Below are 14234 nucleotides of genomic sequence, written 5' to 3' on the forward strand. Positions count from 1 at the left end.
ATGCTGCCTTTTTGTGGCAGAACTTTGGTCAAAAACTCAGCTTTTCAAAGAAGCAACATGTCAATTGTTTTTGCCATTTGGGTTTTGCACTGCAAAGCTGAGTTTTTGACCAAAGTTCTGCCACAAAAAGGCAGCATTTTGAACAACAATAGTGTGAACAAGAAACCCAAATTCCCATAGACTTTGCTTGAATAGAAGAACACATCCATTTTGGCATTAAACAGCGCAGAAGAAAAAGCAGCAAAAAAGCAGGTAAAAAGCAACGTGCGCACATACCCTAACACTACATATATATCACACTGACGTAGCTAACAAATGAACGGGATGCGCAGTTTTTAGTGAAGATGCGTGATGCTACTGTACGGGACAATGTTTCCAACACACATCCAGAAGTGAAAAGTGTAATTGTGTAACAGCCGCATATGGCAGTCCGTGCTGTGCGCACACCGCTGCCTGCGCCTCTCCGCACGAGGTAGACGCTCCTGTGATTCCCGGGGACTTCACGGTTTACAATTTATATGGAATCAACATGAAAGTCTACAGCCGCACATCAAGGAACGACACATGCGCATTAGACACATCCGGTAGGCCATTGCGCCTGCGTCGTAGACTATCTCTGGCCTTCTTCACGGGCATGCGCTTTACGGCCCGTCCCTGCCCCTGGCTCGCGTTTCCCGTCTGCTTGGTTGCGCAGGCTCACTGAGGAGTCGGTGTGATGGCGGCCGCGGTGTTGGCCGAAGGCTCGGCGGTGCCCGGTTACACTGGCATTATCCATAACGGACACGGGGTGCCCTCTGCCTCCGGGACTGGTGTGGGGCCTGCAGCTTGGAACCGTTCACTAGAAAGGGCTCTGGAGGAAGCTGCGGTCACCGGGTCCCTGAATCTGAGCGGCAGGAAATTGAGAGAGTTTCCGCGGAGCGCAGCGCGACAGGATCTCAGTGACACAACACAAGCTGGTGAGTGGGCGGGGGAGGCGGCCAGAGACAGGTGGTGTCCATGTACGCAGTGTGCTGGCAGGATGACAGCTATCACCTGGTGACAGGTTATATCCATGTACGCAGTGTGCAGGCAGGGTGAGAGCTATCACCTGGTGACAGGTTATATCCATGTACGCAGTGTGCAGGCAGGGTGAGAGCTATCACCTGGTGACAGGTTGTGTCCATGTACGCAGTGTGCTGGCAGGATGACAGCAATCACCTGGTGACAGGTTATATCCATGTACGCAGTGTGCTGGCAGGGTGACAGCAATCACCTGGTGACAGGTTATATCCATGTACGCAGTGTGCTGGCAGGGTGACAGCAATCACCTGGTGACAGGTTATATCCATGTACGCAGTGTGCTGGCAGGGTGACAGCAATCACCTGGTGACAGGTTATATCCATGTACGCAGTGTGCTGGCAGGGTGACAGCTATCACCTGGTGACAGGTTATATCCATGTACGCAGTGTGCTGGCAGGGTGACAGCAATCACCTGGTGACAGGTTATATCCATGTACGCAGTGTGCTGGCAGGATGACAGCAATCACCTGGTGACAGGTTATATCCATGTACGCAGTGTGCTGGCAGGGTGACAGCAATCACCTGATGACAGGTTATATCCATGTACGCAGTGTGCTGGCAGGGTGACAGCAATCACCTGGTGACAGGTTATATCCATGTACGCAGTGTGCTGGCAGGGTGACAGCAATCACCTGGTGACAGGTTATATCCATGTACGCAGTGTGCTGGCAGGGTGACAGCAATCACCTGGTGACAGGTTATATCCATGTACGCAGTGTGCAGGCAGGGTGAGAGCAATCACCTGGTGACAGGTTATATCCATGTACGCAGTGTGCTGGCAGGGTGACAGCTATCACCTGGTGACAGGTTATATCCATGTACGCAGTGTGCTGGCAGGGTGAGAGCAATCACCTGGTGACAGGTTATATCCATGTACGCAGTGTGCTGGCAGGGTGAGAGCAATCACCTGGTGACAGGTTATATCCATGTACGCAGTGTGCTGGCAGGGTGAGAGCAATCACCTGGTGACAGGTTATATCCATGTACGCAGTGTGCAGGCAGGGTGAGGGCTATCACCTGATGACAGGTTATATCCATGTACGCAGTGTGCTGGCAGGGTGACAGCAATCACCTGGTGACAGGTTATATCCATGTACGCAGTGTGCTGGCAGGGTGAGAGCTATCACCCGGTGACAGGTTATATCCATGTATGCAGTGTGCTGGCGGGGTGAGAGCTATCACCTGGCGACAGGTTATATCCATGTACGCAGTGTGCTGGCAGGATGACAGCAATCACCTGGTGACAGGTTATATCCATGTACGCAGTGTGCTGGCAGGGTGACAGCAATCACCTGGTGACAGGTTATATCCATGTACGCAGTGTGCAGGCAGGATGAGAGCTATCACTTGGTAACAGGTTATATCCATGTACGCAGTGTGCTGGCAGGGTGAGAGCTATCACCTGGTGACAGGTTATATCCATGTACGCAGTGTGCTGGCAGGGTGAGAGCTATCACCCGGTGACAGGTTATATCCATGTATGCAGTGTGCTGGCGGGGTGAGAGCTATCACCTGGCGACAGGTTATATCCATGTACGCAGTGTGCTGGCAGGATGACAGCAATCACCTGGTGACAGGTTATATCCATGTACGCAGTGTGCTGGCAGGGTGACAGCTATCACCTGGTGACAGGTTATATCCATGTACACAGTGTGCTGGCAGGGTGACAGCAATCACCTGGTGACAGGTTATATCCATGTACGCAGTGTGCTGGCAGGGTGACAGCAATCGCCTGGCGACAGGTTATATCCATGTACGCAGTGTGCTGGAATGGTGAGAGCTATCGCCTGGTGACAGGTTATATCCATGTACACAGGGTGCTGGCGGGGTGAGAGCTATCGCCTGGTGACAGGTTATATCCATGTACACAGTGTGCTGGCAGGGTGACAGCAATCACCTGGTGACAGGTTATATCCATGTACGCAGTGTGCTGGCAGGGTGACAGCAATCACCTGGTGACAGGTTATATCCATGTACGCAGTGTGCTGGCAGGGTGAGAGCTATCGCCTGGTGACAGGTTATATCCATGTATGCAGTGTGCTGGCAGGGTGACAGCAATCGCCTGGCGACAGGTTATATCCATGTACGCAGTGTGCTGGCAGGGTGACAGCAATCGCCTGGCGACAGGTTATATCCATGTACGCAGTGTGCTGGAATGGTGAGAGCTATCGCCTGGTGACAGGTTATATCCATGTACACAGGGTGCTGGCGGGTTGAGAGCAATCGCCTGGCGACAGGTTATATCCATGTACGCAGTGTGCTGGAATGGTGAGAGCTATCGCCTGGTGACAGGTTATATCCATGTACACAGGGTGCTGGCGGGGTGAGAGCTATCGCCTGGCGACAGGTTATATCCATGTACGCAGTGTGCTGGAATGGTGAGAGCTAACACCTGCTGACAGGTTGTGTCCATGTACGCAGTGTGCTGGCAGGATGAGAGCTATCACCTGGTGACAGGTTATATCCATGTACGCAGTGTGCTGGCAGGGTGACAGCAATCACCTGGTGACAGGTTATATCCATGTACGCAGTGTGCTGGCAGGATGAGAGCTATCGCCTGGTGACAGGTTATATCCATGTACACAGGGTGCGAGCTATCGCCTGGTGACAGGTTATATCCATGTACGCAGTGTGCTGGCAGGGTGACAGCAATCACCTGGTGACAGGTTATATCCATTTGTGCAGTGTGCAGGCAGGATGAGAGCTATCACCTGGTGACAGGTTATATCCATGTACGCAGTGTGCTGGCAGGATGAGAGCTATCACCTGGTGACAGGTTATATCCATGTACGCAGTGTGCTGGCAGGATGAGAGCTATCACCTGGTGACAGGTTATATCCATGTACACAGTGTGCTGGCAGGATGAGAGCTATCACCTGGTGACAGGTTATATCCATGTACGCAGTGTGCTGGCAGGGTGACAGCAATCACCTGGTGACAGGTTATATCCATGTACACAGTGTGCAGGCAGGATGAGAGCCATCACCTGGTGACAGGTTATATCCATGTACACAGTGTGCTGGCAGGATGAGAGCTATCACCTGGTGACAGGTTATATCCATGTACACAGTGTGCTGGCAGGATGAGAGCTATCACCTGGTGACAGGTTATATCCATGTACACAGTGTGCTGGCAGGGTGACAGCAATCACCTGGTGACAGGTTATATCCATGTACACAGTGTGCAGGCAGGATGAGAGCTATCACCCGGTGACAGGTTATATCCATGTACACAGTGTGCAGGCAGGATGAGAGCTATCACCTGGTGACAGGTTATATCCATGTACACAGTGTGCTGGCAGGATGAGAGCTATCACCTGGTGACAGGTTATATCCATGTACGCAGTGTGCAGGCAGGATGAGAGCTATCACTTGGTAACAGGTTATATCCATGTACGCAGTGTGCTGGCAGGGTGAGAGCTATCACCTGGTGACAGGTTATATCCATGTACGCAGTGTGCTGGCAGGGTGAGAGCTATCACCTGGTGACAGGTTATATCCATGTACACAGTGTGCTGGCAGGATGAGAGCTATCACCTGGTGACAGGTTATATCCATGTACACAGTGTGCTGGCAGGGTGACAGCAATCACCTGGTGACAGGTTATATCCATGTACACAGTGTGCAGACAGGATGAGAGCTATCACCCGGTGACAGGTTATATCCATGTACACAGTGTGCAGGCAGGATGAGAGCTATCACCTGGTGACAGGTTATATCCATGTACGCAGTGTGCTGGCAGGGTGACAGCAATCACCTGGTGACAGGTTATATCCATGTACACAGTGTGCAGGCAGGATGAGAGCTATCACCCGGTGACAGGTTATATCCATGTACACAGTGTGCAGGCAGGATGAGAGCTATCACCTGGTGACAGGTTATATCCATGTACGCAGTGTGCTGGCAGGGTGACAGCAATCACCTGGTGACAGGTTATATCCATGTACGCAGTGTGCTGGCAGGATGAGAGCTATCGCCTGGTGACAGGTTATATCCATGTACACAGGGTGCGAGCTATCGCCTGGTGACAGGTTATATCCATGTACACAGTGTGCTGGCAGGATGAGAGCTATCACCTGGTGACAGGTTATATCGATGTACGCAGTGTGCTGGCAGGATGAGAGCTATCACTTGGTAACAGGTTATATCCATGTACGCAGTGTGCTGGCAGGGTGAGAGCTATCACCTGGTGACAGGTTATATCCATGTACGCAGTGTGCTGGCAGGGTGAGAGCTATCACCTGGTGACAGGTTATGTCCATGTATGCAGTGTGCTGGCAGGGTGAGAGCTATCACCTGGTGACAGGTTGTGTCCATGTACGCAGTGTGCTGGCAGGATGAGAGCTATCACCTAGTGACAGGTTATATCCATGTACACAGTGTGCTGGTAGGGTGACAGCAATCACCTGGTGACAGGTTGTGTCCATGTACGCAGTGTGCTGGCAGGGTGACAGCAATCACCTGGTGACAGGTTATATCCATGTACGCAGTGTGCTGGCAGGGTGACAGCAATCACCTGGTGACAGGTTATATCCATGTACGCAGGGTGCTGGCAGGGTGACAGCAATCACCTGGTGACAGGTTATATCCATGTACGCAGTGTGCTGGCAGGGTGACAGCAATCACCTGGTGACAGGTTATATCCATGTACGCAGTGTGCTGGCAGGGTGACAGCAATCACCTGGTGACAGGTTATATCCATGTACGCAGTGTGCTGGCAGGGTGACAGCAATCACCTGGTGACAGGTTATATCCATGTACGCAGTGTGCAGGCAGGGTGAGAGCTATCACCTGGGGACAGGTTATATCCATGTACGCAGGGTGAGAGCTATCACCCGGTGACAGGTTGTGTCCATGTACGCAGTGTGCTGGCAGGGTGACAGTTATCACCTGGTGAGGTCAGGTGTCCATGTGACGGACCTATAGTAACCAGTAGTAGGGCTACGTCCCAGTTCTTGTCCAGAGGTGTGCAATGATTGTGTACAGCTGTAGTCGTCTCTTCAGTGGGACCATAGGACGCACCAGGTCCCTGCAGGAGGCTGCGTCTCTGATGCTCGGGTGACTCTGGGGCTGCGTTTCTTCTGCTTGTTTCTCCTTTTGTTACTGTGTATGGTTGGTATTTAGAGCACTGTTTGTATCTACAAATGCTGCCTGTGATGGGCTGGGTCATCTGCCGTCCATATACATATGGCTCAGAATGAATCTCTGCTGATTACTTGTTTAGCGGAGTTTTGTTGTTCCTTGAAGTCCGATTCCTTCTGTTTGAGCAGAGAGATGATCTGCAATAGACCGCATCACTACTGATGGTGACCGACAGAGCTGGAATAGAAAGTGCCACTGATGAGCAAAGACCCCTGGTACAGCCACACATGAGGATTGGTGCTCATGAGCTTCCATATAACTGTCAGCTGAGCCCCCCACCCCCGACCATCTGATGTGCGGAGCCTCCTGAGTGACAGATGATGTCAGGAGAAAGAGGGATCAGCTTTATCCGCTCACTGAACACTCAGGCACACACAGGCCAGCCGAATACTGTGCTCAGGAGGTGAGAGAGAGTTCAGTGTACAGCGGTGAAGTTTTGCTGCCAGCTCTCATGTGAATGGTTAAATTAAAGGGTCATCCACCTTTTGGGACAAAATATTTCCTTTTTGTTACCATATTAATGTATTTAATTGGGGGAATTGGATTTAATTAAGAAAATTTGCCTTCTCTAGCCTCTTTTATTGGCTGCAGAGTTAACTAAAAATCCATCAATCAGCCCACTATGACAGCCCGATGGGGCGCTTGTAAGAAATCTTTTTCTAAGCTCACCTTATTTATGACTACAGACCACATCAAAGTTGAAAAAGGGTCCAAGGAAAAAATGTAATGAATTAGTTGTAAAATGTTTTTTATTCCCAAATAAAAGACTTAAAGGGTTCTTGACAGCTGATAGATGCTGCCTGATCCACGGGCAGCTTATATTAGGCACTGGCTTTATGATTTCATATATGTTTAAAGGGAACCTGTCACGTTTTTAAACGCTATTAATCTGCAGGTATGGGGTTAATCTGCAGGCTAATAGTGTGGAACCTGCCCCGAGCCTGCACATTAAACCCCGCTGCTGGGAGGAAATGAACTTTAATCCTCCCGACAGCGTTTGGGTGTCAGTAATAGTAGTTATAGTAGTGCCTGTCCTGAAGAAGAAATGTATACTTCGAAACGCATAGACCTAATAAACCACTTGGATTATACCGAGGGGATGCAGCAGCCACATCTTTGAGTGTATTCCTAGTTTGTGGGTACAGCACCCCCCTCCAGTTAAGCACAGTGAATTCAGTCGCAGATATTACTCTATTGCACTTGTCTTTTCTTTAGCGGGTTTCAGTCACGGAGGAGGCACTGTAATGGGTTCAGTCCCCACTCTGTGTATGGAGAGCGGCAGCCGTAACTACTCTCTGCACTGACTGACAGCCGCTCAGCATTAAAACCAGTGTCAGTCGGTGCGGGTGTGCGGTCACAGCCACCACTCTCCATGCACAGAGCGGTGACTGAAGCTGCGCCAGTGCCTTACACATGACTGAAACCTGAACGCTGCCGGGAGGATTAAAGTTAAGTTTGCGTCTGGGAATGATCCCCCGTATGCAGGTGGTGTATGCGGGCGGCACTATTCGTGATGTATTAATGACTATGGGGCATATGTGCCCTGGACTGCAAACCGACAAGCACGGATGCAGTGGGTGTGCGCTATGAATGTAGGGACAGCTGCACATAGGGCTAGATGGGGACTGCTCTTGTCAGGGCAGGAGTCTTGGAGGATCTGGTGCCATTATATTGGTTTAGGGCCGGTTAGTTTCCACAGGCCTCCCTTTGTTGTATAGATGCACCCCTGTAAGACTGCCGTCTACAGAGTGTGTCTTGTCCTTGTATCCCAGATCTCCAGTCCCTGGACTTCTGAGTGGATACGATTGATTGTTAAGGGGGCTTTACACGCAGTGATATCGCTAGCGAGCGCACCCGCCCTCGTCGTTTGTGCGTCACGGGCAAATCGCTGCCCATGGCGCACAATATCGTTAGGAGCAGTCACACGGACTTACCTGCCTAGCGATGTCGCTGTGGCCAGCTAACTGCCTTCTTTCTAAGGGGGCGGTTTGTGCGGCGTCACAGCGGCGTCACTAAGCGGCCGCCCAATAGAAGCGGAAGGGCGGAGATGAGCGGGATGTAACATCCTGCCCACCTCTTTCCTTCCTCATTGCCGGCGGCTGCAGGTAAGCTGCAGTTCATCGTTCCCGAGGTGTCACACGTAGCGATGTGTGCTGCCTCAGGAACGACGAACAACCTGCGACATCAACGATTTTTTTGAAAATGAACGACGTGTCAACGATGGACGATCTGGTGAGTATTTTCCATCGTTAACGGTCGTTCCTTGCTGTCACATGCAACGACGTCGCTAAAGATGCCGGATGTGCGTCATGGAATCCGTGACCCCGGCGATATGTCATTAGGTACGTCGTTGCGTGTAACGGGGCCTTTAACTCCGATAATCTCACACATAGTAGATTCAATATACTGTATTTTGTGTGCCTGATCATTGCCAGGGATTTATTTTTACCATACAGCTCAGCTAGTAGGTGATCTCCTAAAGATTACTGAAATAAAACTATCCTTCGATAGGGATGTCTTTTTATCTCTTCACTTTTGTATTTTTGATCAGTTTTAATGTCATAATTTTAAAGTTCTCTTTTAGCAATGCCCAATATCTGCCTGGTTCTGATATGCTAGAGAGACGCAATTGGAGAAATTGATTTGTGGTTCTATAGGCAGGATTCATACTCTATTATCCTGCAGATTAATCCCATATCTACAGGTTTATAGTGTTTTTACACGTAACTCCGAAACGTTACCTCAATTCAAAGAAAAACAACATTTTTAATTACTGCAGGGGACTAGTCAGACAGGCGGGTCCCAGCGGCTTCTTTCCGCCTGCCCCCCTTACGTGATGGCTGTATAGGGAGAGACGCACCGGTCTGACTAGTCTCCAGTGCGGCTCAGTCCTTGTTGGCTGTTAAACTATGTTTCTATAAAATGGCCCAAATCATACAGCCTTGGTCTGTACATGCTGCCTGTGTGCTGGGCAGCATGTATGAGCCGTCAGGTTCCCCTAGTCCCTTGAGGTGGACAATTCCATTAAATTATTCTATCTTCATAGATGAGTATTGTGAAATAATGCTTATAAAAACATGCTGTTTGCTAAAACATTAGCTGTTCTTGAGATATTACCATATTTCTTCTTTGGTATAGAGCTCGATGCCCAGGAGACCGATCTCTGCTGGGTAGCAGCAGTGGCCGAACATGACCAGTGCGTACAAGCTTTTTTTCACCTGCGCTGTCTCTGGGGGCCTGCACTTTCACCCCTGTCTTCCAGCTGTGCAGCTGATCTAGCAGTCTGTCAGTCTGTCGCTGCTGAGCTGTGATTGACAGCGTCTGGGTGGGGGTGTGTGAGAAAAGCTCACGTTCCCATTGACAGCTCTGAAGAAATCCCACAGCCTTCCAAATCTACATCGCTAGTTTCCTATTTTAATAATGGCATTGTATCCATACAAATCGGATGCTATACAGCTTACAAGTATGAGATCACGTTTGTTTTATTTTCATTTATTTTTTTAAATCCAGAGACTTAAATGGCCAAATCTCATGAGAAATACATAAGAGAATAGTGCATGCTGCATCATCACACTCGGTCCATGTGAAAAACCAGTCCTCTGAACTGAATTACCTTTAATCAGGGTCCTAGACCATAGTAACCTTTCAGCAATGTATGTAGGGCCATGAACGTGCACATACTGCATAATACAATAACTATAAAAGTATTGGGCCTAAATGTTATTTCAAATAGTTCATTAAATACAGTTGCTAAACAGGCTTGGGAGACAGATAAGGGCTGGCCCTGTGTACATATTTCACCTATGATGTGTCTGTGCCTTTAAATCCAAATAGGTCTGTACTTTTTGAATCCACTATTTGTGGATTGAAAGGTACAGACCCCCTGCCATCGCCATTGGGTCTCCGGCTGATGTTACAGCCTGTACCCCTCTCTCACTGCTCAAATCGGTGCCTGGGGTGCTCCTGGCAGTTTAAAGTGAGCTTTACACACTGCGATATCGGATGTCGCTAGTGTGGGTACCCGCCCCCATCTGTTGCGCGACACGGGCAAATCGCTGCTCGTGCCGCACAACATCGCCCAGACCTGTCACACTACTTACCTGCCCGGCGACGTCGCTGTGACCGGCGAACCGCCTCCTTTCTAAGGGGGCGGTCCGTGCGGTGTCACAGCGACGTCGCTGAGCGGCCATCCAATAGCAGCGGAGGGGTGGAGCTGAGCAGGACGTAACATCCCGCCCACCTCCTTCCTTCCGCATAGCGGCCGGGAGGCAGGTAAGGAGAGGTTCCTTGTTCCTGCGGTGTCACACGTAGCGATGTGTGCTGCCGCAGGTACGAGGAACAACCTCGTTACTGCTGCAGTAACGATTTTTGAGAATGGACCCCCATGTCACCGATGAGTGATTTTGAACGTTTTTGCAACGATGCAAAATCACTCATCGGTGTCACACGCAACGGCATCGCTAATGCGGCCGGATGTGCGTCACCAATTCCGTGACCCCAACGAGTTCGCATTAGCGATGTCATAGCGTGTAAAGCCCCCTTTACACCATGAGTGCTACCATCAATGCGATGATCGCAGCATTCAGAAGGCAGGGAAAGGAATCGCTTGCCTCTCCCTGGCAATCGGGTCCCTGTAATACGATCACAGGGACGTGATCGCTGCCATGGCATCCCTGGGTCATCACCATGACGACCCCGAGTTAGGGAGCTACAGATCGCCTCACAGACCATGTTGGATGCATAATGTGTGAGGCGATCTGTACAGATACAATCCACTGTAGTGCTAAAGCATTTTAGTGGATTATAGAAACGCAGAAACCATTGACATGCTGCTCCTTTTATCTGCAGGGAAAAAGAAGCTTCATCTGCACATAAAGTCAGGATTCTCGTAGACTTTATTGGGATGCGGTTTTCCTTTCAGTAGTGATTAAAATCTGCAAGGAAAAATGCATGAAAAATAGCAACATGTGCACATAGCCTTAGTTCCGGGGGATGTCTTACATTTTGAATTGGTGTCAGTGAATGGGTCGCCCATTAAAGGGAATCTGTCGCCATTTTTCATATTTTTTTTTTTTTTTTTGTTAATATGGGGTGAAATTAGCCATACCTGTATGCCTCCTGGATGATGGGTTGTTTGGCAAAAATCCTCTTTTCTATCTGTACTGCCCCAAAGATAAGCCTTCCTCCAGTCTTCAATGTACAGGAGTCTTCCTCCCTTCTCTGCTGAGTCCCTGTGATGTCAGGTGCATGGCCGTGTATCCCGCTTCTGTGCATGCTGTCTGCCATCTCTCCCCTGCATTGTGAAGCAGCAATGACTTCCCGGCACCTGCGCTCAGCAACATTGAAATCTGTGCGCACAGAAGTGTGGAACATTGCAGGGAGGGATGGCAGACATAACGCGCAGGTAGAGAGTATCAGCCACACACCTGACATCACAGGAACTGAAGAGAAGGGGAGGAAGAATCCTGTATAATGAAGACCGGACGCTGGCTTATCTTCCAGGCAGCACAGATAGATGGAAGATAGATGATGTAAAAGAGGATTTTTGCCAAACCACCCATCATCCAGGAGGCATACAGGTATGGCAGAATTTCACCTCTATGCCACCTGTATATCTATATTAATAACTAAATAAACGCAAAAGGGTGACATTAACTTTTAATTAAAAATATCTATTCACCCCCTCCCACCCCTTCGCCCGGCGTCCTTGATTGGAACTTGTGCTAATAAAATCCTGAATATTCTCTCCCTTCCTCGCCCACCCCTGTGCCCGGCAGTGATTCTCTCAGACTGTCGTATTACTGACCAAGGATCGCAGCGCAATGCTCGCACTAACCGACGGCTCTACTGACCCGAGCATGTCAGTATGTATTTCTCGGCACAGAGAGGTGGGTGGGGGAAGGGACTGAATATTCATTATTTTATTAAGACCAGTTCCAATCCCTGACGCCAGCAGCGGGGTGGGCAGGAAGAGAGGTGAATATTCAACCCGTTAACTAGCCGGCATGTTGACTATAAACTTCCGAGGCTAACAGCACCACAACGGTGCAATGCACAACAATAAGTTACGTAACCTGAAAGGGCTGCCCAAGCCATATTTCATGATACTATTCATATGATGATCCGCAACTAGGGATTATTTCTTGAGTATGGCTTATATTTTAGCATACTCCAAAGGCTGAAAAAATTATTCCAGGGCTTATTTTTGAGGTAGGCCTTATTTTTGAGGAAACCTGGTAAGAGACCTATCAATCCTGAGATTGGGATTTTGTTTCCCAACAACCAGGCACTGCAGAGCCCCCTCTTGAAAGGAGACCATATGCCATGCATGACCTTCGTACCATTTATTGTCTGTGACATGGCTTGACAAAGTAACATACAGGGCTCGGCTTTTTGCAGCCAGTCCCGTTGAAATGGCTGAAGCAGAGGCTCCGTAGCCCTCGAGGGCTTTGCAGCATCACGTCCCTATGATCTAGAGCTCATTGTTGGGATTGCATCGGTTTCTAGCGGTCGGATCCAAAAAATCAGTAAGGTGTCCTCTAACCCATAAGTAGGGGTAACTTACAATTTTGGGAATAGCCCTTTAAAGCTATCCTCATACCTGCATCCATTTCTCAGTTCAATTTTGGGAACACAAAAACGGGATGCATATGGAAAACGGATCTACTACAAAGGGTAGACTGAGAGCAGCGGGGCCCTACTGACTATGATGGGCTCGGCCTGGCTTCAGTTTGGGTCGCTTGCATCTGTTTTGTAATGGATCTATTTTTCACATACGTTCTGCTTTTATGTTCCCGAACTCAAAAGCCAACTGTGGCCGGAGCCTGAGATTACATTATTGGCCTGTGCTCTGCCTATTGTAGCTCAATCTTGAAAATATATTGTTACTTCCTTTCACTCAAGCTTGGCCATCGTCCACAGTAAGAATCCCGTGAATCGGCCCTAGTGGTGTACAGATGTGCAGCTGTTGTGTGACGTCCGCTCAGTGCCAGCTACACTGGCGGCACAGCCTGGCACCGCGCCACCATCGTTTGCACTATGTTTTGGCATGTGAGTGTTTGAGGGAAAGAAAAAATAGTTTTGAGCATAATGACATCCTTCCACCTGCCTCCCAGGCGTTGCTCCTTCATGCAGACAGGCATCCTTTTTGTCATAGAAATGTACAACATTAAATGCTGTCACTTCCTTTTCCAGAGAAGCAGTTTGTTCTGGTCCGCGGTTACTGTCCAGATGCCACATAAGTATAGATTACGGCGTTTTTTAGATGTTGTGCAGGTAACGCCTATATTATACGATTCCGAGTGGTAAGATCTAACAGTTACCGTGTAGTTGTATTCTTTATAGGCTATTTTTTGTTTCAGATCCTTTATTAGGCTGCTAGACCTGTATTTACATAGTGAAATGCCAGCATCCAAAGGTATTTCTGGGAGGCTTTACCCCCCCTTCTTTGGTTAATCCTTACTTTAGATTAAAGGGATAACAGCTATAAAATAGCCACTGTTCAATTATTTTCATTTGGAGCTTTAGGGGACATTCTATAGAATTGTGTTTTTGCTTGTATGTGTCCTCTGCAGCCATACGCTACATAATCTATTGAACTGTGATTAAAGAATTAATGCACAGATGTTTGGACAGTCTATTGTTGAGCTGATATAGCTCAAGGACCTAATCCTCTCTATTACATGCCAGGGGCATACCCATAAGGCTCTGTCCACACGCTGAGTATTCGGTGAGTGTTTTTTTTTTTTTTTTCTTTTTTACATCAGTATTTGTAAGCCAAAACCAGGAGTGGAACAGTATTGATCAAAGGTATGTATGGAGAAAATAGGGCACAGCACAGGAAAAGAACATTTCGCAAACCATTAAGCATGGGGTTGGATCAGTGATGCTTTGGGGTTGTATTGCAGCTATTTCATGGGTAGAGTGAAGAATGGATTCAATGAAATTTCAACAAATTCTTGATGCAAACATAACACCATCTGTAGAAAAGCTGAAGTTGACAAGAGGATGGATTCTACAAATGCATAATGATC

The 14234-nt window shown here is 48.8% G+C and overlaps 1 protein-coding gene across 5 annotated transcripts in view; it reads left to right on the forward strand.

Annotated features, from left to right (window-relative positions):
- The first annotated feature begins 653 nt into the window (after positions 1-653).
- Positions 654-14234, forward strand: part of LRCH3 (leucine rich repeats and calponin homology domain containing 3) — a 143293-nt gene continuing 129712 nt past the window's right edge. For all 5 annotated transcript variants that reach the window (XM_075340389.1, XM_075340386.1, XM_075340388.1 and 2 more), the window contains exon 1: positions 654-956. In XM_075340389.1, coding sequence (XP_075196504.1) covers positions 716-956 — 241 coding nt within the window. In that variant the 5' untranslated portion in view covers positions 654-715. The remainder of the gene's footprint in view (positions 957-14234) is intronic.

This window comes from Anomaloglossus baeobatrachus, chromosome 3 (genome assembly GCF_048569485.1).
Source record: "Anomaloglossus baeobatrachus isolate aAnoBae1 chromosome 3, aAnoBae1.hap1, whole genome shotgun sequence".
Classification (NCBI taxonomy): Eukaryota; Metazoa; Chordata; class Amphibia; order Anura; family Aromobatidae; genus Anomaloglossus; species Anomaloglossus baeobatrachus.